Source organism: Accipiter gentilis, chromosome 23 (genome assembly GCF_929443795.1).
Source record: "Accipiter gentilis chromosome 23, bAccGen1.1, whole genome shotgun sequence".
In the NCBI taxonomy this organism is placed as follows: domain Eukaryota; kingdom Metazoa; phylum Chordata; class Aves; order Accipitriformes; family Accipitridae; genus Astur; species Astur gentilis.
The window spans coordinates 23,931,926-23,956,209 of record NC_064902.1 but is presented as its reverse complement, the minus strand read 5'-3'; the positions used below and the strand labels follow the sequence as shown (position 1 = coordinate 23,956,209).

The window sequence follows — 24,284 nt, the reverse complement described above, 5'->3', positions numbered from 1 at the left end:
GGGGCAGCCGATCTGCCGAGTGCCCCGAAGCCGCCTCTGACGGAAGGATGCTGCGGGCGCTCCCTCGGGGACAAGTTGGCTTTCTAATGGTTTGTGGGCCAGGCACTGTGGAGTTTAAGGTAATTTAAATGTAAATTTTGGATTAATTGATATGTTTAATATATTCGTTTAGAGGGAGAGAGAGCGACAGAAAGACCGAGGGAGAGTTAACGGTGTTCAAGTAGTGGATATATTCCATCTAACATCATCTTTTCTTTTCGTTCCCTCCTACTTCTAGTTTTCAACGAGGGAGACATAAGAACCTTGAGATACTGCTTTTTTCTGGTCTGTCAGATCCCATTTTTACTTAGTACCAGGGTCCATAGAGTTACTCCAGGCTCGTCCTCGCATACTTGGGAGCAGAGTTTCCCCATAAAATGTGTATGAGGTAGTTTCTGAATTTTGAGCTGTTTTACTGCAGCCATGCAGCACCGGACTGATTGCACTGGTTTTGTAAAGAATCAGAGAGTGACAAAATTTGAGATCTTTGTTTTTAAAAGTTAGCTATTTCTACAGCAGGTATAAAATACAGGTACAGATATAGCAGCCAGAAGAAATCTAATTTTTTTTTTTTTTTTTTTCTTGAGGGGATCAATATTCTACAATAGGGAAAGATATCTATTCCCAGCTATAGTTTTATAAACAACATTTCATTATGCCTATTATCATAACAGCCCTTTCTATCTCCTCTGTCAATATTTGGCTCTATCAGGCAATGTCTTATCTTTGAAGCAAAAAATCCATCACTGTGGCAAAAGGGAAAAAATACATTAAGAGCCCACCTGCTAATTTCTATTTGAGGCTAGAGGCCCAGAAGTGCTTTAAAGAATTCCTGTCTAAAACCAGCAGGTTTTGTATTAATTGCATATTAGGACTGTTGCAATGAATTCCCACATCTTTTCGCTCTGAGGTTTAGCAGAAGGAGCGCAGGCAAGAGCACCAACGTTTGCCACGTGTCCGTGCAGACGACAAAATGTCCTGAGAGTTTGCAGCTCCCCGTGGCCGACGTGGACGTCTGCCGGGACCCTCTCGTGGGAAAACAGGAAAGTGAGGAGTCAGCAGGAGTTAGAGACCGTGTCGTGGGGAGAGGCAGCCCGCAGCTCTCCAGCTGAGTTAGCAGCTAATCCCAAATTCCTCTCTAATTTTACCTGCTGACTTGCATGAAGATTGCAAACGACCTTGCCTTCCGTAGGATTCCAAATCCCATTTGTTACTTTCTAGGCTTGTTCTAGTTTAGACTAGACTTGCCTCTGCTCCAGAGACGATGTGCTGTACACGGCTAGATGAATTGGCCGTGATTTTGGAGGTCCCATGGACTCATGCAGTCCCACTGAAGTGAAAAAATGAAATTTACGCTTGTGAATCTCTTAATAATTAAACCAGTGGTGAAATTGTAGTAAAATTTCTGACTGGATAGATGCTTCTGAAGCCACACTAGCGCCAAAGGAGACAAGAGTAGGCTTCACGCGGGGCTGGTGTCCCAGCTTTTTGTTCTTGGAGGCTTTGCAGCAGCAGGTGACGTAGGAGATGCATATGGATTACTTAAACCCCTTCTTCTCATGTTCTCTTAGCACTGTTAAGACTAATCAGTACTTTATCCTGACGTTTCACTCGTTTTAGTTTTGTCACACCAGTATCCTTATAAAAGCATCGTGTGTCTGCTTCACGAGGGGAGAAAGCTTTATTCATTTTAACCATTTCCATTGAGAGAAACGCATGAGGTATTTCAGATACATATCATTTTCGTGCTAATTCGTCTTGAGCGCTATGGAAAAATATGTGGCATATTTTTATTCCATTTTGACATTGCACAGAGACATATACTGCAGACTGCAGTGGTAACTGAGCCTCCAAAATTGCATATAATGTGTGTAACACCTGGTGTTAGAAGAGAAATAATTGCAGTGCTTAAACTCTATGGCAGGTGTCAGGAATAAAAATGTTACTTCTTCCTCATTGAAATATACAGGGGATAGTCTGCACACAACAGAGCAAGTACCAGCGTGTGAGCCTCAACTCTCTGCTGCCTTTATTTGACAGAAAATAGTCTCAGAACCAGATTTCTGCCTGTACACTGCTGGGGTGTGCACCAAGAAGCCTTTCATCATTTAACAGAATTATAAAAAAAAGATAGAGGAAGTTATCTGTGTATCGTTTTTATGTGCTTGAGGGCAAGGAAGGTGCCTTTGCAGACTTCAGACCATCAACGTACATCCATCTGGGGCCTCTTTGGTTGGGCCGGTGGGATTTCCCAGGCAGGAACGTCGGTGCGCCCTCCCCTCCGCTGCCCTGGCACTCCTCTTCCTCATCCTCTGCCGAAGGGCATCTCTTTTTGAACCGCGAGGTTTTCGGAAGGCGTTACGTAGTCTCCTGGGAATTGCTGCTTGACGAGCCCTCTCCCGGGCTGCTGGCCGGGAGCCCAGGGCGATCCTCCGGCGAGCAAGGGCTGCAGCCCGTGCCCTGGCAGGGGTTGCCTCCTCTTCCTCGCTGGGAAGCCGACAACCTTGCTTTTCGTCTTGTCCGGCGGCTCTTCACGTGCTTGCTCTCTCAGCCTGCGGTAGCTGCTCCGTGGTGTGGCCGGGCGGTGTGAATTGCTGCCTTCATCACAGCAGCGAGGAATGGAAGGGGTTAATGTGGCCTCTGAAGCGCAATGAGGAAAGGGAAGGGAAAAAATGAATTGAAATCAAGAAAATGTCTTTAGAACAATTAATACGTGTCGGTACATAGCTCCTCAAATGCAGCGCATAGGCAAAGCGCATCATTTTAAAAAGGTTAACACCTTGGCAGAGTTAATTGCTGTTCTTCCTCTACAATTCCAGTGTAATTTCTGATTTCTTATTTTGTTATTTATCTTTCAGCTAAGTAGGTTTTGAATAAAACAAATATTTATGCCAGTAAAGCACTATAGCTTAAATATGTAAGTCAAGCTAAGCAAACAAAACATAAGAGCATAAATATTTAAGGAAAGCAAAACAAACAAAACCAGAAACCCACACAGCTGAAGGAAACTGCCTTAAAAATCTGAGGAAGAAAACTTCATAACTAAAAAATGGTAAGTTATTCATTTAATCACTAAGTTGAGTGATTTTGTGTATTAAACTTTTTTCCTTCAGATGTTGGGGTTCTTTGTCCTCGCTTTCTGCTGTCGCCTCAGTCTCCGTTTTCCCCCTTTGTGCGTAGAGCAGATTCTGAAACTCATGATTTTCCCTGGGGAGTGTATCATAGGTCTTTGCAAAGTGTTACGTATCTCTAATATTTATGCTACATGATCCATTTAATATGTGATCCTTAAGCAGGTGTGTGGTATTTATTACAATAGTAGTTACATTGTCCTCCTCTATCGGCTGCAAAAATGTGTTTCTGTGACATGACTGTCCAGGTCAGAAATGCCAGTTTATATACATGGTGTAACAAAGGTGTAGATTAAACAGGCCGAAGCAGCCTAGATGCTGTGTATTTAGCAGTTAAAGTACAAAAGTACGGAGCAATTGTAATGCAGCCGGTGCTCCCGTGGGACAGTATGTCATTCAAAGAGACATACAGTGATTTACAGATTTCAGTGCTCTTTTCCTCCTGGTTGTGTACAGGAGGCTGGAAATATGCAGGGCTTATTTCTTGGCCATGAACACACACATCTTCCCATATAAATTCTTTATCTTATTCCATTTACATTTTCTTTCGCTGGGCAGAATCATGAAGGCAAGCTCAAACACTTTGAAGGAGCATACTTGGGGAAAAATTATCTGCCTTTTCATCTTGCCTCATTTCTCCATGAGCCTTGACAGGCTTTAAAGTCCTGGACTTCAGGCAATTCCTCGTGGCACATCTTCCTCCCAGCACATTTCCCTCCCCTGTGAACGAAACCTGAGTTTTTTTCACTGTAAATAAAAACAACCTCTGTAGAATTTGAAGAAGTGGAGTTGGCTTTGAAGTTATAATTGTGTTAAGCAGGGTAATGTGGTGGAAACACTGTCAAATTACCTTCATGGTGCTGAGAACAAATGCCCGAGTATCCGTTTCTGCGGTTGGAGTGATTCTTAGAGAAACGTAGCGATAATCAGTTTGGGAAGTGGAAAGGACACCGTGTTAGAGGTGCCACTCCAGTCAGGGAGGAAACTGCTGGGGCGGGTGGGCATCCCCCGAAACCCCTCGGCAGCCTTCTCGCGCCTTCCCAGCCGCGGGCTCGTGCACCGGCAGACGCCGCGTCCCTGGGGCGTTCCCGATCCTTGCGGCTCGGCTTGGAGAAATGGGACTTACGCAAAGTCCTGGGGTGCCCGAGGTGTTCCCGCTGTGCCCCGGCCGCCACCCCGTGCAGATCTCGGCTGGGTGCGGAGCTGCAGCTGCCCACCTGGGACACCGCGCATCTCCTGGCCTTGGTGCTTTCCGCAACCAGTTCGTCATCGCATCCCCCAGTTCAGGTTGGTGGGACGGGGACAGACGGCATTGCGTTCGCTTCCAATGAAAGGAACGCCCCAAGCACGGGCATCAACTGGTTTAGGTACTCGGTGTAGTTACATGCGCTATAGCCATACACGTTTATTACTTGGCATTTTTGTTAACAAAACAAATCCTTGTTTTCTCAAAGCTGATGATTTTAATGTTTATAATATTTATTTATGATGTTTATCAATGGTAATTATAATTAGTCCTTTTCCACACTAGAAGTCTCTTAATTTATTAAACAAAGGTGATATTCACTTGCTCGAAGACTGACGCTGATTTCTGCTGTTCAGAAAAGTACTCTGTATCCTCAGTTACAGTCTTATATAGCAAACATAGCAGCATTCACATTCATAGTATTCACTTTTTATTGTACTAGAAAATGAAAAAGGAAATTTCTTATTTATTGGATTAATTAACTTTTTTACTCGTGATTTGCGTCAGACAGCTTTTGGATGGCAATGAAAATTCATTTAAAAGGCAGATCAGCAGCATCTTAGAACTCCTTTACTACTTAAGCAAAACTACTTCAAATATGTTGAATGCATCAGAAAAGTTCCTGACAAAATATGTTTTTAATTTTAAAATCTCTTCTGTACTAAATAACAGAAATACAAGCTAAAGTTCATGAATAGAATTGCTGGCTATTGAATCATTTTAAGACGTTGCAGCTAATTGCTGTGAGGCTCTTCTGCATAGTTTTATTCTGTTTGGAAATGGGAAACAAGTTTTCCTGTTTTTTCAGCTCCCGCTTGGATTCTCCACTTTGAATGAAGGAGCTCTGGAGGAGAAGCCAACTGAACAAACGGAAATTAAGAAAATATTCTCCCTGCACCTGCAGAAGAGACTACAGCTGATTCATAATTTCACAAGCTGCTTGTAGGTGTATACTTGGGAATTTCTCCCAGTTCAGCGGTCTAACTACCTCTGAAACTCCTGGTACAGTTACTGCTTGGTTATTTATTTGTTTAATTGAAATAACAAGAAAATCTCTGTAAAGTTTGCCCTGATGTGCCCTGTTACATTTCAGTTTAGTTTTTAGAAAGAAGACTTGGTTATAGCTAATTACAAGGTCTTTTATGTTTTTGCTCTCTTAAGTCACCTGCTGGACAGACCTACATGTAGGTGCGGATGGTAATCCGATATAAAATAAAGTGTACTCATATAGCTATGAATTGCATTGTAAATCCCACATGCAAGGGGGTAGCATTTTTAGCATCCCTAATGCATCATAAAATCAGATATAAAATAAGCACTATGTGGCCACTGTGTTGAATATTATTTAGGCAAATAGGAAATCAGACACTTTTCCTTCTACCTTCCTTTCCACCTAGGAAAACAGAAGACAACTGTATGGTGTCAGCAGTTTCTCCTGTCGTGTGGAGCAAACTGTTGTATCTCTGACCTTAGATTCTGTGTTTTGGTTCCAAGATTACTTTTTTAGAAATTCTTCTTAGTTTTATTTTGTTTCTCCTCATGCATGTAGCATTTATCTTTTGTGGCCAAATAGAAGCAATTCATCAGCTTCAGTGACTTTATCTTTGTAAGAGGAAGATTTTTTTATTTTTTAAAATGGATTAACTTTATAGCTCTCCTCTGGTCATCTTGAGAGTACCACGGCCGCTTTGATCTCTCCCGATTCCTTTTGCTGGGCAGGTGTGAAAAGGCACCAGCTGTGAAAATTGTTACCTTTGGATTTGCAGACAACGGATTTGCGTGTGTTGTTCCTGTGTGTCGGGCATACCGCTTGCGCGTGTCTGCATTTCACGCGGGGGTTTTCTCGGGGCCGGCGAAGGAGAGGAGGGCTCCCCAGCAGCCAGCCCGCGCCAGCACCTTGCTTCAGGTCTCTGGCATCCTTGTCAATCCCACCGGGGCTCCCCAGGAGATGTGAGGGAAAAGGAAAGCAACGTTTATCGGGATGCTGTGATATGTCTGAGAGGACCTCGGAAGAGGTGTGAGACAAATCTGCGGCAGGATGAAGGACCAGGGGCTCAGCACAGCTCGCCGGGAAGGAGCTCCCTCGAGGCTGGAGAAGCGTCTCCCTTGGAAGGAGCAACGTGGAGGAGCCCAGCACCGCTGTGTTCTCCTCCGCCAGCTGCCACGCGTGTGCGTGCAGGGAAACGGAGTCTTAACTGCTCCCGTATTACAAGAGGCAGCAGATGGGCAGCTGTCGGGGTGATGGGCAGCTTTTGGGAGGCAAAGGAGCCTTCCAGTTGCCCCCTGTGGCGACCAGGACCCAGCCCTTGCAGAAAGCCACAGGGGAGAAGTGTGCGAATGGACACGGACCTCTCTTCTTCCCTCCTAACCCTCATTTACAGCTTTGGCCGGCGTCCAGACATTGATCCCTGGGTTTTTAGCTGTAGACCAGCTTTTAGAAATAGGAGCTCTTTATTCTTCCTCCTCCCTCCGCAGTAATGTGGGTGGAAAGTTGTCCCTCCCCGGGTGTAGCTGCTGGTACCCCCCGAGACAGGGCAAACCCCTCGGCCGTCCGAGGTCCCCGGTCGGCAGGCAGAGCCGTGTGGTGGGCGCCCTTGGATGGAGCTTCGATGGGCTCTTGCCAGGTACTCCCGAAAGTCCCAAAATAAAACGTGGTTGGTAATTTGGTCTTCCAAGAGTGAGCCTTAATGAAAAGACAGAGGGCTGTTGTGCAAATATGTTTGCTTTGGTCTGCTTTTCCTAAGAGTTACAAGGAGCTCAGGACGTTGGGGATATGAAGGGTCAGTAATGCCACCTTGCGTCAGAGGAAACTGCTGGAAAAAGCCTACCAATGTGTGTAAAACACTCAAACCAGAACAGAGAACATTGACATGCTTGAAAATGAAGTTAATAATCTTACAGGAATTATTTAGTAGTATTAGGTAGTACAGTGTATTATATGGATAGTTATATTCAGAGAAGGTTTTGTGTAGGTCACAGCAAATAAGGCCTGGGGCTCCTGTTGAATGATGTGACTAAAATGAAGTGTGGGAAGGCTGCTAATTAAGTAATACTGCCCTCCTAGAATCTCTTGGGGAAAAAAAGAGTATGCTAACATCTAATTGAAATTAAAGGACGTCTGATACTGTATTAAGGGGGCAAATTAAGGCTGTACAACCAACCTTTGGCCGCTTCCAAAGCTCAGAGTGATTTCTCCACAATATCAGCATCCTTCAGTGCAGCTTTCTGTGCAATACGTACTGTTTAGTGTGATTGATAGTAAATATACAGCATCCTGTGGGCCAGTGATTGTATACACTCACAAACACTGATCAAAGTTGAGGAAACTACCAAAAGAGCGAAATATCAAAGCCAGCCTGGCAGCGGTGAGGTAAGTCCAGTAAACGACGGGCGTCTTTGAGCGTGTATGTGTCACCCACGGGGGCAAGGACTGCTGGATGGTGTTTCCCCTTATCCCAGGTGCTATGCCCAGTATCTTGTGCCCTCAATAAATTTGTATACATCCTTGCCCTCTAGTGTCTGCATTTTGTACGTCACCCTTGCTTAGTTTAAGTAAACACACCAGTGTGTGTGTGTGTGTGTCAGTGATGAAAACCAATTGAGAAATTTCTGGAAAATTCTCCTTTTGAAATTTATTCCTAAATTACACTTTATTTTGCTTTCTTAATCTCTCATAGTCTACCTTTTGGTTTCTATGTGTCACTAGGGGCAGATATTACTGGGTAGGTGACTCCATGCACAGCTTCTCCAAGAAAATAAGCTTGATATTGTCCTCTTTAGAGGCAGACAACACTGGTGTAGAGCTCTGAACCCTGAAATATGTCATGACTTAAAGCTTAAAGGCCACTGTCCTTTTCCTTACCAGCTGTGCTATAAATGTCATTGGTCATACATGGACTTGAAAGACCTTGTCATTTGAATGGTGCTTGGAAATTTAACCCCACATGCGGTATGGATCCCTGTCCTGGGGATGGCTAACAGTGCTCGGTACTGTCACATCGACACTGGGATTTATTTGACAAGAAGAAAGATACCTTTCAGGTTGTAATTAACCCCTTGAAAAGGCTGCAGAATACTTCCAACATCAGAATTTTGCTCCAGAAAAGTAGGTCTTTGCAAAACCAGACCTCCACAGAAAAGGAGGTGGGCTGCTGTCCCCATTAGACTGAACACAGGGGTGGGCTGCAGTATGTCACTGCACTCCAGAGTTGTTAAAAAACTTGATGAATCTGAAGTTTTCATTACCAAAGTACTGCTGATTATCATGTTTTCCTCCCTTTTCCTACAGGTTTCTAGGTTTTTCTGAAGTTCTTTTGCTCCAGTTTCCTACAAACCATGAAGCTTTGTAAATCCCCCAGTTCTTACTGTACCTGGTGAGGATGATCGCAGCCTTGAAAACCAGGGCTGAACAGCACGTGGCAGCCAGGGAGCCATAACACTTCTGTGATTTACTGCTTTGTTTCTGAGTAAACTACAGCTATATCCAGATGCAGATAATACAGGCGCACATAAAGTCGTCATACACCTACGGCTGCTATGTATAGAAAAGACAGGAGAGTGTGCCTTATAAAATCCAGTGTCTCGATACAAAGGGAAACTCAAGTGAAGGAAAACAAAATAAAAATAGGTCTTAGCGAGTTGTAATATCACCTTTGCCAGAGTCAAAATTTCCCTGCTGGTTGGCTTGTTGGTTATATGTACTTAATTTCATCTTCTGATCTAAAGAGGTAGATAGGTTTGTAAAAGAGAAGGATGTAAAAAATGAGAGGGATGAATCAGTATGTGGAGAAACTGAAAAGCTGTGGGCATAGAAAGTGGGTTTTGTTCCAACTTCGTTCTGGCTTTTCCTAAGCAAGTGAAGTCTAGAGTGTTCATGAATAATGAGAAAAACAAGAGTAAATGTTAAAAAAAAGTATCCTTGCAGCTGCCCATTGTGATTTATCCTGTAAACAGATTGATCAGCCTGTTTTCCTCCAATGACATAAACCAAGTAAATTTGTTTATTATTACAGGGCTTCCTGTTGGTTTTACTTCCCCATCCATGAAAGTTCCTAAGAGAAGAAGAAGCGTTTTCCAGTGACTTCTAGCGTGAGGGGGTACCAGCCCAAGCAAGCCCTTCGTCGGACGTCTCGCCCTTCTCCGTTTGCTGAGCTGTCCTCCACTGACGGCTGCGGTGTGCCACACCATGCTCAACCGAGGGTCGAAGGCAGGGGGTCACGGGAAGGTCCATGTAGGTTCTCAGCATTTGCTGTGAGTTTAAAAGCCCACAGGTGCTGCCTGGTGCATGTCGTACTTCTTTTGGGATTCATTCTGCAAAACCCTCCAGGCTTTGCAAATGTAGGAGTGGACATCATTCATCCTCTGACCAAAGTACATTTGCTATATGAATTTTGTGGCTGTAGATCTGTATAAGCCATACACCCCATATGCATACGTTTCCCTGTCATTCAGTTTTTCCTACTTTGCCATGTGAATATTGTAGATTTTATTTTTTCCCTGCAGTTTTGAATCATATTTGCTTGATGGCACATCATCATTTGCTTACTTAATCAGCAGGCACCGTCTTCCAGCCTTCACACAAGAGATGAAACTGAGAAGTATTTTTAGGACAAGGAGTGCTTCTGAAGTACCAATTAGAGTGTTGGGATCAACTTCACAAAATAAATGGGTAAGCAGATGTATGTGAAGGCAAATACACTTGTGAAGAAACTTATTTTGTGCTGTACATGCTTCTGTATCTTGGAGTCATTCATTATCTACAATGAATGTGAACACATGAGACAAATCTCCATCATAAAAAGTGATACATGAAAAGGACTTAGCAGGAATGACAATGGCTCAGGTAGTCCTCTTGTATAAAGATAAAGCTATGAAATCCGAGTCATTCACTGTATTGTTTGTAGCTGGTTTGGTTGTCTTTTTCTTATTTGTATGTGATTCTGTTTTTCCCAGGTAAATAGTGTCTTAAGTTTATACATGGCTAAGAAGAATTAGCCTGACTAAGGGTAATTCTGGCCACTCATCCTTGTAGTGATGGGAACCCAAAAAGAAGTATGGAAGCACCAACCGAAAGACATGAGGATGCCAGAAATACTTCCCTTGTTCCTTTGCAATGCTCTGCTGCCTGGCTTTTAATGTCCAATAATCTCTACCAATTCACTAACCCTCTTTTTCTAGGCACTGGGAAAGGTGCATGCAGAATAATTTATCATCTCCTCCAAAGCCACATGTGAAAGAGCAGATACAGGATTATACCAACTGAAAAGTTAGAGCAAGCCTCTCTTATCTTATGATTTAATATAGTAGGAGACAGTCTTTTTTATAAGTTAAAAAGCAATAGATTGAGATACATTCATCACAGATTAACTGAATTTCTTCCTTGAAGGGGCTCATTGAAATGTATGTGATGTTCATTGTTGTGTGAGATGCTGTTTAAAACTTTTAACAACAAGATAAAAGCTTGTGACTAGGAGAAAGAACTGCTGTCATTGCTGGATTTAATAAATCTTTGGCTGGGACAATAAGCCTGTGATAAAACCAGACAAAGCCTATTGCTTAAAAGTTATTTTGGCAGGTGGAAAGGAAAGACATTCTGTCACTGCGGTTCAGGGCAATGCATATCACTGAGCATGCTAAAACCTTCCCGGGATCCACAGGGAGAAGGCAGAAGCGTTGTCTTTCCCTGACAATAACCGCGGGCTCACAGAACGGCTGGGGCTGGAAAGGGCCAGCTAGGTCCAGATGCTGAGGACCTGCTCTGGTTGGGTTTGAGCATCTCCAAGGACGGAGACTCGGGGCAGCGGAGCCAGCTGATCTCCAGCCTCCCGGAGCTCCCTCGTCCCCAGGTCCCCAACAAGCACACACATCCAGCAGTCATGGACTCCATCAGAAAACCAAAAGCATGGCTCAAAAAAGGCTTGGAGCTGTGAACAACGAAGTAGTCACCTGGTTTTTTATTCTTCCCATGCCCAGAGAAGTTGCACATTCTTTGAAAGAGAAATTGTATATTTCTTATAAATAGACTGGGTTTCTTTAGACACCATCTTACCAGTTTGTCTTCTAATGCTGACAATCTAGCCACATACACCAAAAAGTTTTAACGATATTTATCCACCTAATAAACTAGAAGCTCACAGGTGATGTAAGTTATAGGTAACAGAACCTAAAGATTTTGGAATCTAAGCATTGAGATAGAGCATTTCATGATAAGGTAATATTCTTAAAAAAAACTTTGAAGTTCCATCAAAAATCCCCAGTTTGCGTTGAGACTATTAGAACAAAGAATTAAGAGTTAAGAGCTGGTGTTAAATTGAGATCATGAATTCTTCAGGAACATTTCAGATTTGTTTTCAGTCGCAATGCAGCTGAGATGGACCTGTCCAAGAGGATGGCTTAACTTGTATCAGTTATGTTGCTGCTTGTGTCACATCCACCAGAAATTAATTAGCCAGAGCTTAAAAGAGAAATCTGCGGTTGTCAAAATAGAAAAAGTATGTATGTATACTGTGTATACATGTGTAAAATGTATATATATGTTCATGTTCATATCTGTATGTTAAGACTCAAGAGTAGAATCAGGCAGGCTAAAATAGCTCTGTGGCTGTGGGACTCTGGAAAGCACTTTCCTCTGGCTATGTGGCTTGATCCCCTGGTGTCTAAGGAGGAATTTGGAAGCTTTTCCTATAGTTGATGCATCTCTAGAGCAGCATCTCTCCTCACCCACCTGCTACCCTCACAGCCTTTCCTCAGCAGAGGTGGCTACAGCCTCTCTCAGCCACCTGTAGTCATGACCCCGTACCTGTGTTAAAACCTTTGTAGACGTGGCTTCAATACCGGTTTAAGCTGGCAGACTGCGTTGCTGTGGGAGAAGGTGCAGGTCAGTGCGCAGGCACTGTCGGAGGGGCTGTGTCTCCTGCGGTGGAAGCATCTCGCCCCGTACTGGGCACCGAGGGGCCGTTACCGCAGCGCTGCGTCCCGTTGGCAATGGCCGGAATGACACCGAAAACTACCCCAAGCCAATCACGTGGCAGCAAGAACACAGTTATTGCCTAACAAACCTTAAACAAAAGGCTGATTCATGCTCCGTTGCCTAATTATCACACTTTAGCACTAATTGTGAATTGGAGCTGACCAGCCAGGAGCATCAAGCTGTCCTTATTGTACCACTTTGAGTATCAGTAGCTGCGCGAGGAGTTTGGGACACAGTGTTGGGCCTGATTTTAAGACCTTTACCGTGCTGATTAATACTTCACAAATCATCTGTTATCCATTTTATAGGACTTCCTATAAGTCGGAGAAGATGTCAAGATTTACCCCTTCCAATAGTTAAGAATTAGGGAAGAAAATCAGAGTTTGGCAGAACGTACGTACCTGCCTGTGAGTTGTAAAGAGGCCACTGAGGGACAGCCTTAATCATTGCCCATGCATCAAGTGCAAAGGGAATTAAAAATGGTGTAAACTTTTCTTTAGGTGAGGTTTGGAAGTCGGAACTAGGACCTGCTGAAGTCCACGGGACAGAGTAGGTGACACTTTATGACGAATGGAGTCATAAGATTAGGTTAACTAAAGATTTCCATTGCGGCTAATGGGTTCAGAAAAATAGCTAAAGCTACCGAAATACATTTTGCACAGACCATTAGGCTGCCAGGAAAACCCATTTGCTCACTGAATAGCATCAACAGTCCACGTGTTACTCACATTGTGTAAGTACTATGAGATGAATTACATATAAAATTAATTTCCCTGCTGAAGAAGGTACTGGGACAAGAAGTCACATTTTGGTAAGTTATTTCAGTAAGTTACTCTCTTTTGTATATTTGTAAATGAAAGACAACAGACAAATAACATTTTCTACTGGAAATGAAATAGTCCTCAAAAGAAGCTCACCTCTTTAACAAAAGCAGCTTGGCTAGATGAAAAGTTCTAGCTGACTGGAAAGCAATTAGACAAGACACCAATAAAGTGCTATTCTGGAGGAGTTTTATATTTTACCTCCAAGTGTTAGACTGGCAAGTTCCCGCTAAAGCTTAAGCATGATGAACAGGGAAGATGATTTCATTTGTCTTCTGTATTTTCTACTGTTCTATTTTGTTCTCTCAATAGGAGTTAGTTGGTAAGCTTCCTCAAGATCCTTCCATCTTAACATTTCATAGAATAAAAGTTAACACTGAGTCACTTATCTATGAGCAAAATGAGTGTTTATGCTTTTCCATATGTTATTGCAGTGCATAAATTTGTACTTCACTAAGCACTACCCACATGTACCCCAAAGGGTTCGGTTTTTCCTCTTTCACTAACACATGTTCAACAGCTTGAGTCAACATGTAAAAAAAAAAAAAAAAAAGTAGCTGTGGTCTAAAAAAACCCCAGTTTTTAATGATAGACCTTTCATTAGTTGTTGATTAATCTGGGGAGAATGTAACATGTTTTATCTCTGCCTCCCAGAGGAGATGTGCCTCGGAGGCGCATTTTGGGCACGTGCGGGTCTCTCGGGGATGTGCCGCGGCCGCTGGTGGGGCAGCTCCCCTGCCCGCTCCTGTGCTCGGGCTGCAGCGAGGTCCTGGCTGCACCCCACATTCAGTGCGGGGTCTACGCTCAGTAAGTAGTTCATAGTTTTGACCTTGACTCTTACACATCTGAGAGTCTTAAGCGAAACACAGCCACAATCCCATTGTTTTAATGGCACAAATAACATATAAATATACGCTACGTTTTTCTGCTTTGCCCCTGAGACCAAGGAAGACTTTTACCAACTTGGGAGGCCAACAGCAGCATCAGAAAAGGTGAAAGAAAAGCAAACTTTTTGCTTAACAGCACCCTTGATGCATCCTTGTCAGCAGGGACCTGGCACTTTGGAGGTGAAACTGTCACCACCTGCCCAAAGTTAAGAAAGAAGACCTGACGGTGCGGTCACAGCAATGCGACCCATGTCTGCAGCCCGCGGCGAGGTCTCCTGGCAGGAGCAGGAGGGGTGCGCGTCCTTGCAGACTCCGCACTGTCCTGACGGCAGCAGCGCGGCTAAGGTTGGCTTTCCGAACAGACAGCGGGTCGTCTCCTCTTCCAGTTTTCTCTGAATTACTTTAGCGTGGTGAAACCGGGACCTGGTACAAGCTCGACCCTGCTGTCGCATCACTAGATCAGCGCGCGGCGGAGCAGCGTCACTTGTCTCTCCATCCCCACGTCGGAGAGAAGCAAGGCTTCGGTGTGCAGGGAGTGGGCGTGCGTTGTGTCGCTCGCCTCACTCCCTCACCCCAAATTCATACGTGACAGAGTCTCAGGGTGGCCTGAAATAAATGATCCTTACTTAGAAGAATTCCTGCTGGCTGTAAGTAAACATTTACCATTTCAGCTTTAAATAATGCCAGAGTATAATCACAATCATTAATATTCACTATATGATTTTGCTGTCTACAAAATGAATGAAACGAGTGTAGTAATCCAGGCAAAAAAGGGGTATGGATCATTTTTTATGAATTATTTTGAAAAGGCAGCCTTTTATATCAGCATCCTGTTAAACAAAGAGGGGGTTGTATATGGGAGCATGTAATCCTTTATGTTATACACTTAATGGTGAAGATACAGAAAAGAGGTCGGCAGAATTTAAGACACATCCTGGCATACAGAGGAGAATAGACCAAACTGTTTAAGTCTTAAAGCCGAAGACCATGGCTCCCAAGATGATAGGAAAATTACTCTCAGAGCCTTTAAAGGCCAAGCCTTCCATGCCGTCCCATCTGTGCCTTGAAGAAGCCCGTTGAGGCCAGAGGACGGCTCACGTCTGCAGCAGTCTCGGACGTGGGCTGCCCGCGCTGACTTCACGAGCCGTCTTTACCTGTGGCTCCTACTATGGAGACCCTGAGAATGGATGGCGTTAATACAGGAATTTAGCAGCTAGGCAGACCGGATTTTTGTCTTCATGGGCGGAAGGGAGCAGAACCCGCTGTCTTCCTCAGGCACAGGGTTTTGATGTCCTCCAGCAACTACCACTGCAGGAGTTTGGATCCCCCTGTCAACTCCTTCCAGAAGGCTGTTTTCTGACCTGCAGTTGCCAAAGGGGATGAGATATAGTTTCCTTTCTCTTCTCTCTTCTGCAGCTGTAACAATTCTTAACTACATAACCAGGGCTCAGATGCACCTTGTAATTCATGCACTTTTTTTTTTTCCCCCTATTTTATGGAGCATGCCTGGGGCAGTGCCCTCGGCTACCGCACTAGGGAGCCCAGGGTCAAACTCGGCACTGTAAAGCTGCTGTTTGATGATGTAGCGGCAGCGGAGCAGCAGTAAGACCCATGTCAAGCAAGGGACTTGGGACTCTGGAAGAGCTGGTACTACTGTGATTTCACACGACGTGACAGAACAGTCCCACCGTGCTCCACCTGCACGCTGTTGGCAGTTTTCTGGAATCCAGCAAGATTTTAGAGGGAAAAATTTCTTCATCTCAAGATGGCTTAAAGCGATTACCCTACACCTATGCAGTAAAGCTATGATCTACTCAAGATTTGGTCAAAATCAAGAGATATAAAATAAATGAATAAACAGAAACAGTCAAGAGACCACAGAAAACCCTGGGGTTTATGCCGCAGTGGTTTAACAGTTTTATGCCACTGTGTTGCAAAGCCTGGATTGACTTGGCACTGATAGATCTGGGGGCTGGAAAGTTGCTGGGGTGGGAGGGTGGAAGCCGGTTTTCCCAATGTCCGACTTAGGCTGCTGGTTTACCCACTGAAGCCACCCAGTACCCACGTAAATGCCATTCTCTATCAGTGCCATTGGGACGAGCATCTTTTCTCCGTGTACGTGGGGGAACTGTTGGCATTTCAGCCAGGAAAACAAACCAGCACCTCTCTGTACCTGTACCTATCTTGCTGGTTTGCAGCCTCCAGCCAGGCGGCCGCGGGGCAGAGCAGCCCTGGTGCAGCGTCCCCTTGTCACGCAGGGAACAGCCTTGGGGAGCTCAGCGAAAACAAGAGAACGGGTATTTCTGGCTGGCCATACAGCTGAACGGTTGCCTCCTGAGGGATTTCAAGCACTTTTTTTTTGTGTCCTTGCTGAAAATGGCTCATTTTTAATTTCATTATATTGCTTCGTAATATTTAGCATCTACCAAACATGGTATCTATGCAGGCAGTACCGTATGTAGATTATTGTCCTTTTCAGCCATCTGTCCACAGGTGTCCAAAACTCTAATCTACCACTTACCTCGCGACATCACTTGTGTATGTCCTGCTCGGCAGCCCCACCGCTCCGTCCCGGCAGTGGCACGGCGTGGTCTGGCAGCCATCGGGACCGCTGCTCCGGCTGCTGCCGCACGCTTACCGCGCCTGGGGCTGCAGCGCGAGAGGGGCTTTTGGAGCCTGCTTACGTGGATCACCTATCCTCTTAAATTGGGAGGGCTTTTCTTCTCGGTCCTGATGACCAAGAAGGCATTAAAGGCGATGGCGTGTGCTGCTCATCGGCTCTTCTGCTAAGCAGTGCAAAACGCAGCCTAGCTCTTCTAAGTGAGTTCCAGCAGGAGTTGGAAGGGAAAGTTGATACTTTTCCCTGTAGGTCCATTTTCTGTACAGGTTCTATTTTTGGTTTTGTACATTATATGCAGCCAAGTATACTACAGGCATCAAAAAAACTGGAGGAATAAATAAAGTCGAGATCATTCTTAAGGGAAAAAAGAGAAAGAGCGCTCTTCTTGGGCAGTAAAAAATAAAAGCAGTTACTGAAAATAAAAGAGTTACTGAAAATGAATGTGTGATACACATACAAAGCTTTGTGGCTGTATCGAGAGAGCGAACAGCAAGTAGACATCTTGGAAAATAAATGCAGTCCTATGCACAAGTTGTTAACAACAGTAGTTAAGGCAGTACAACCCCTGCCCCGCCTGGAGGTCTTGGATTAACTGACCGCGATATGGGGTAAAATAACTCATGTAAGTGCTATGATGTATTGCTACCGCAGGCACCCTTATGAAGGCTAGATTGTAAATACTCGCTAGGCGCACAGCAAAAGGGGCCTCTTCAGAAAATTACTGACCTGGGCTTAAAGCGAACAAACCCAAAGCGCGGCGCGTGGCTGAAGGAGCCCTTGCTGGCGCAGGTGAGGAGGAGGAGGGAGGCAGCAATGCTGAGGCAGCACAGCAAGCTCTCCGCGTGCCCCACCAAGGAGAGCTGCCGTCTGCGCGGCGAAGGGTTGACGGCACCGAAGGCTGTGGGAGCGCGGCGCGTGGATTTTGCCGTGTAATTCTGAACAATGTGGTGACTTGCTCAGTGAGCAGGAAGCCGTCCCACGGACGGGCTTTCCCAAACTGCTGGCAGGAGCAAACGCGCTCCTCTGAGCCGACGTTGCCGGCGAGATGCCAGAGAACCAACGCGTGTCCCTCCGAGGAAGCTGAGCGCAGCAGCGGGCTCCCACCATGTGCTCCCAAGCCTAAAATAACAGCCTCAAATGCAGCAGCTCTCCCGCCTTCTTTCTTCTTTCCCTCAGTAAATATTAAATAAAGCTGTGGTGATTGGCAAGCTTACAAGAAAATAGGAAATTGAAGTTGGCAGCCCCAGATGTGGGAGGTGTAAGTTCAAATCTGTTTCCTCCGAAGTGTGGGCTGAAGGTGAGTAACTAACAGAAACAAGACCACAGAGCACAGCCCAGATCTTACGGGACTCCAGCTTTTGTAACTTCGTGCCTACAGCCACCCTCAACGTACTCAAAATTTGTCTTTTTTGAAGTAGTTTTGGGAAAGGCCGGAGACACTGAGGGCTGGTGGTGTAATTCTGACTCCGTGGGAGTCAAAGGCAAAGCATCTGCCGAGCTGGATGGAGGCAGCATCTCACCCCTCGGCTTTTATTAGTTTGTTATAAATAATATTAATTATGCCTGTAGCACAAAAAGCAATTATAAAAATATTTTGCTAAACATCTTATCAAAAAAGACTGTTTACCAAAAAACACTCAACTGTATCAAAGCCTTTACATAAAGCTCTCTTAGAAATTAATAAATATGTTTGATTAGCACTTTCATGGATGCACAGATTCTGTATATGGAAGCATTATAGTGCATTTAATTATATATAAAGGCAATTAATGTCACAAATGAAGACTAAGCTCTGACTCAGCCTAAATAATTGTCATTATCTATCATATAGCATGCCCAGAAAGCTTAACTCTGCAATGATATTTATGAACAATAAACTTGGCATTAACATACCAAAACAATTTGGGTATAATTCAAACTAAATAATAAATGGCAACAAAAAAAATCACTCCCATTCTTCATGATCTTTTCCTAGCGTAATCACATAGGCTTTTTTCACAGTATGTTCATCACCATGAGAAGTGAAAAAATTTATTCTCTTGAGCATGTGCTATAGATTGCACGCCAGAGACCGAGCGCGAGTACATGTGCGAGTAGCTGCTCTGCCTCCCCGTGCCGGCAGCACCTCGGGGAGGTTCGGAGGTTGTCCATGACTTGGGTGGCTGAATCTCTTCCAGCTGAAGGACAGCTTTCCATGGAGGTGCAGAGCCCATGGTCATCTCTTACTTTACATACACTTACCTCAAGTAATCATCTCTCTGCTCAGTACAGCCTGACGTCTCCATGCTAGAGGCAGCTTTAGTTTTACTTTTTTTTTTTTTTTTGCAGCACCTACTAACACAAGCTCATGGGTTTTTGGGGGGGGGGAAATTCCACGGGCTTTCCTTGTCCAAACTTAGTCCTCCTTACTCATGAAAAGCCCCATCACTGTCAGCTACCATTCATATGACATAAAACTTGTCCTTAACACCAAGGGCCAGCTACATTTGCAGCTGTTCAGTCCACGGGTATAATAACACACCAACAGGGACCAAAACCGGTCTCGTAGTACCGGTGTGTAGTCATGGGGTAATGCGACGAAGATGTTATGAAAACAACGGTAACGCTGCATTGATGCTAAGTACAGCCAACTGTAAAATAAAGGACTCTAAATGGAGCTAAGGGCTCTTTTTTTGTTGTTTGGAAATGTGCTGTGTGGGTGTAATAGCATGGTGTACTTTGTGGCGTTAAAAAAAATTATCAACAGTCTACAATGCAACATCTTCACCTTGTATAAGCTGTTTAAACACTGCCTTGCTGGTCTCCTCAGTGACTGACTTCAGAGTTTTAGTAGGTATATTAGACATAGATCTAGATCTAGATCTAGAGATATACCTATAGATAGAGAGAGGTAGAGGTGATTCAAAAATTTACTAATGCATTTATAGTATTAAATGTAAAAATTAATCCATAAATATTTTAATACAACAAGCATCATTATATATTGATTATAAATTACGTTTTTATATGTATGTAACACAAAGTGGTTATCCATATATGGTGATACATACATCTATAGAAAGCTATTAATGTACTTTATCATATAGTTAGGTATAATACAGATATACCAGTACAGGTCTTTAATTTTACACCACGTGCATGGAGAAGCCGGTCATACGCTGGCTGAACGTTCAGCTGTTGCAGGAGGGAGCTGTAACTTTATGGCCTTGCCTGCACCAGCTTCACCAGTGATCTGGCTGTGGAAGACACCAGTGAATGACACAAATCGAAGTGAGCATATTCCATGAAATACTTTGATACGTGAATGTATTTCCAGGGTTTTCACGCCTCCTCAATTTACTTACTTTTTCAGGCAGTGATCAAACTAGAAAGCCATTCAGGGTGGTTAAATCTTTTAAAGACTGACTCTGTGTTAACCTGAAGTAAACGAGCAGAGAACTTTGATGTTGAGTCTATGCTTGTTCAGAGGAAACGTGGCCCCGACTGCAGCCAGATGTGTAAAACATCAGCCAGCTAACCTTTAACGAACAACGCACATCACGAACCAGAGGCCTGTGGTTGCTCTACACACAGTGTGTGCGTGTGTGAGGGTGTGCGCGCATGCTCACACAGCTATAAAAATAAAATAAGCAGGAAAATGAAAGGCTTAGGTTCTATTCTCTGTTGGATCTAATGCAACATGCGCTGGGAGAAGAAATAAAAAAAACAAACCCCACATCACTCCCTCCCAGCAGCACCCTTTCCTCCTTCTACCTCATTCCCCCCTTATCCAAAGTGAAAGCCAAACAAACCAATAAACCATTTTTTTTTCCCATTGAGAAAAAAAATTGGGGTCTTTTTTGATGGTTAACATAGTTATTTAGCCCAATGCTGGCTCTGTCGCATTTATGGACAGCACAGAGAAAAAGGATAGTGTTGCAGAGCCTCTGCCTTCGTTATTTGTTGAGCTGATAATTCATTTCCTGCTAACAAAGCCTTTACTTGGTTGGAATTTCATCTTTCATTATTATATCTATGAATATTAAAACAACAACGAGAAGGCCTTGCAAACATCTATCCAGCACCCATGCTTGCACGCATAAAGAGTCAATCAAGATCTGACATGGAGGTCTTCATCACTATGCACTGTGGCCCATGTTGCAGCTGTCAAATTTTCTTTTGATGCTGATTAACTTCATCAGTATAATTGATCAAGTTGTCTAGAGAAAATGGGAGGCTAAATACTTTCCAAAGTAATCGTCACACTGCACCCAAAATGCTGTTACTATGCCAAAGGCAGCACGCAGGTGCTGTGCTGCAATTGGAATGAGTTTCCTCTCACCTCTTGCCTAAACTTTTCTCTTTTTAACCCCCAGCTCACTCAACAGTTGCCTGGCAGATTGGCTTTGATTAGTTGCTCATTTAATTGCATTCTGGTGTGCTGTTGAACATAATATCCTTCAAAGTCCTAAATAAGACTCAACAGTTGAAGACAGCTTTGGAGACCACCAAACACAGGCAGGAGGGCTTTCTCCATGTGACTGTAACTTGGCTTTTGGGGGTTGCTTGAAAAGCATTTTTTTTTTTTTTTTTTTCAATTAGCTGCCAACTCCCCCAAGACCTTTTCCAATCCCGCTCTTTGTGCATAAAGCCTGAAATACCTCTGTGTTGGGTTTTTAGATGTCCACATCTGACAACATCATGAAATAAACTTTACTCACAAGGGGGAAGGGGGAGGGAGCAACTGAAAAAATATATTTATTGGAGTAAATAAAAAAAAGTTAACCAAAATCCTTTATTGATACATTCTTGGATAATATCACAGGATCGAGAGAATGGAAAGGAAGGGAGGAGTTTGCGGCAAAGATTGGTTTCACTAAATTGGCACATAAGCAGCAAGATTAACGAAATTACTTATTACAAACAGTATAAAACATACATGCTTTTTTAAGTCCTTATCACACTGGTCAATCATGGTGGGGCATCAACAGAGAAAAAACCTCAAGACATGTAAAAGCCATATTCTTTCCTCCAAATATCATAAGAATTATTCAAATTATTGCAAAATAGTCATATACCTTAAATAAAATAACAAAATAGAACACAAATACAAATATCAAACATAAATTATTAACATGTACCATTAAATACATTACTGGCATGCATTCCAAATATCAAGACCTCTACTAAAACTCAGCAAAAATCCTTTCTGCTTCCTCTGCAGCCCATCAGAGTTGTGAAGGGGGGGGGGGGGGGGGGGAACGACTAACTTCGCCAGCACAGTTTTTGGTCTTTAAATTCTTTTTTTTGTTTGTTTAGTTAAAAAAAATAACGTATATGGATTGCAGTGATACAGTAGTAATCATACAAGTCATGTACATAGGTCTTTTAAATCCTTAGTTGCTGTGGTGGTTTGTTTTGAATGTGCCAAGTCTGAGAGAATAGGGCCTCAATGGAACTGTGCATTCAAAAAACAAACAGTGAACTCGAAACAACATGGATGGCAATATGCAAAAATCCTCACAAACTGTACAGAAAGTTCAAAAACTTGCAGTCTGGAAGTACATAGAAAGACAGAATTAGCCCCTTGAAAGTCCTCGTAGCTGAACGCAGCCCGCCCCGGGGAGCTGGTCCTCCCGTGCCGCAGCCGGGCGCGTGGGCTCCCACGGCCGGAGCGGGTCCGAGGCCACGGCCGACGGCCGCGCCAGCGACGTACGAAGCCGAGAGCGATGAAGGATATTTCAGGGAGCAGCCGTCGGGAGCGCGGGGCTCCTCTCGCGCTTTCCCGCAGCATCGCCGTGCCCTCGCCCCCCCCCCGAGACGGACACCCCGGGGCTCGGGAGGAGCTCTGCGCCAGCGGCGGATGAAAATCCTCACCCGTCCTCCGCCCCACGTGGCAAAACGGACTAGATAACCAGGTTGTTATAGCTGACGTACTTCTTTTTTGCAGCAGGGCCTGAAAGAAAACCGGAGAACGGTCAGAAACCCGCCAGCCGAGACCCCCTGGGAAAGGGCCGGCTGCTGGTCCGGACCCCCCGGCAGGGCCAGGGATGCGCCGGCAGCTCCCGCATCCCCGGGAGCAGCGGACCCCGCTCGAGGCGGAGGGCCGACGGATCCGCCGAAGCGGCGCCTCCAGCTCCAGCTACTACTACAGGCAAAGCTACCGCTGACTGATTTTGTTATACTCGTGCAGTCGGTACGACGCCCCTGCTAGAGGCACCTTAACTAGATCCCGTTAAGATTTCTTCTTTGTAAAAAAACTGTGGCATCCTCTCCCACTTCCTAAATCATCCTGGGCTAAACTTGGCTTTTCTCACGGATAAAGTGGTTCTCACTCAAGTTTTATGACCTCTGCGAATTTTTCAGTGTGGGGATGAAGGTACCAGCTTTCCTAATTACACCCCTCAAATTAAATCTGTTTGCAAACAGAAATAAATAAAACCGATCAGTAGCTACTTCGTGAGCAACGCTACACACTTCTGTCAGTAAAAATTGCAAATACTTCCAGCTGAATACAAGGCAAAATGTTCTGCAACACTTTGGCAATGGCGACGGATTAGGGACTTGTCAACTGATTACATGTTCTCCATCAGGCACGTTAACAAAAACATCGCTATTTAAAAGCAAATTCCGTAACTAGGATGTAACTACATGTACTGGGCTTATGAGATTTTATACTGAACTGTGTTCCAATGAATACGGATATTTTCCTACTTATTCATTTGCCAAAAAAAAAAAAAAAAAGAAAAGCCAGTGTATGAAGTATGTATGCTCTTGCAGTAAAGATGAAAATCCATTATTCTAACTGAGTTTTCACGAGACCAGTTTAAGCTAATGGATATTCTCAAAAGGTTAAAATTATCAGGCACTGTTGTTATTATCAACTATTCTTATTCAGCATCTGTGGGTTTTTTGAGTAACTTGGATTCAATGAAATACATTAATCTGAATCATAATCAACCCTGCACAGCAAAACTGAATATATAAACAAACCTGATCCTCGATACATCCCCCAATAAAACAGACATTTGGAAGATAAGTAAGAGAAAGGGATAAGGCTGATTTTCTGGGATTGCTGAAAACCTTCTGTTCTTTTTCCTCCATTCCTGCCCTTCCCCGGGGGAGAGGAGGGCTCCGGAGCATCCCCCCACCTCAGGGACCCTAACGCACCTCCCTCTGCTACCCCAGTCAGGGCCTGGTTTTTCTTGGTGTGTCCAGCAGCCAGAAAGCATTATTAATCAGAGACCGCTATTAATTTTTCAGGTGGCCTGCTCTTCAGAAATACTTGCTTAAATAAGGACAGGGTCTCCACCAACAATTCAGAATATTTTAAGAGTATAATGCATGAGAGTGCAGTCAAATGTAAATATTTTTCATGGTGTTCGCTATCTTTTTTACTCCCAAAGACAAAGAAACAGTTTTACTCCTAGGTATTTTCAAGACTGTCATTTAAGAACCTCCTCTGTAACTCCAGTGCTTTGCACTATTATTCTGAAACCCTAATTCAGCTGTTTCACCATGTTCCATACAAGAGTCAGAGCTGTCTGTTCAATCAAGGACTGATCCTACAAAATGCTGATCATCTTCAGTTC

The 24,284-nt window shown here is 44.1% G+C and overlaps 1 protein-coding gene across 1 annotated transcript in view; it reads right to left on the bottom strand.

The window, feature by feature from the left end:
* Positions 1-22,476: 22,476 nt before the first annotated feature.
* The window catches only part of GRM7 (glutamate metabotropic receptor 7), a 307,513-nt gene continuing 305,705 nt past the window's right edge, over positions 22,477-24,284 (bottom strand). Inside the window, exon 10 of the mRNA XM_049826946.1 lies at positions 22,477-22,648. Within this exon, the coding sequence (XP_049682903.1) occupies positions 22,599-22,648 (50 nt within the window). The 3' untranslated portion in view covers positions 22,477-22,598. The remainder of the gene's footprint in view (positions 22,649-24,284) is intronic.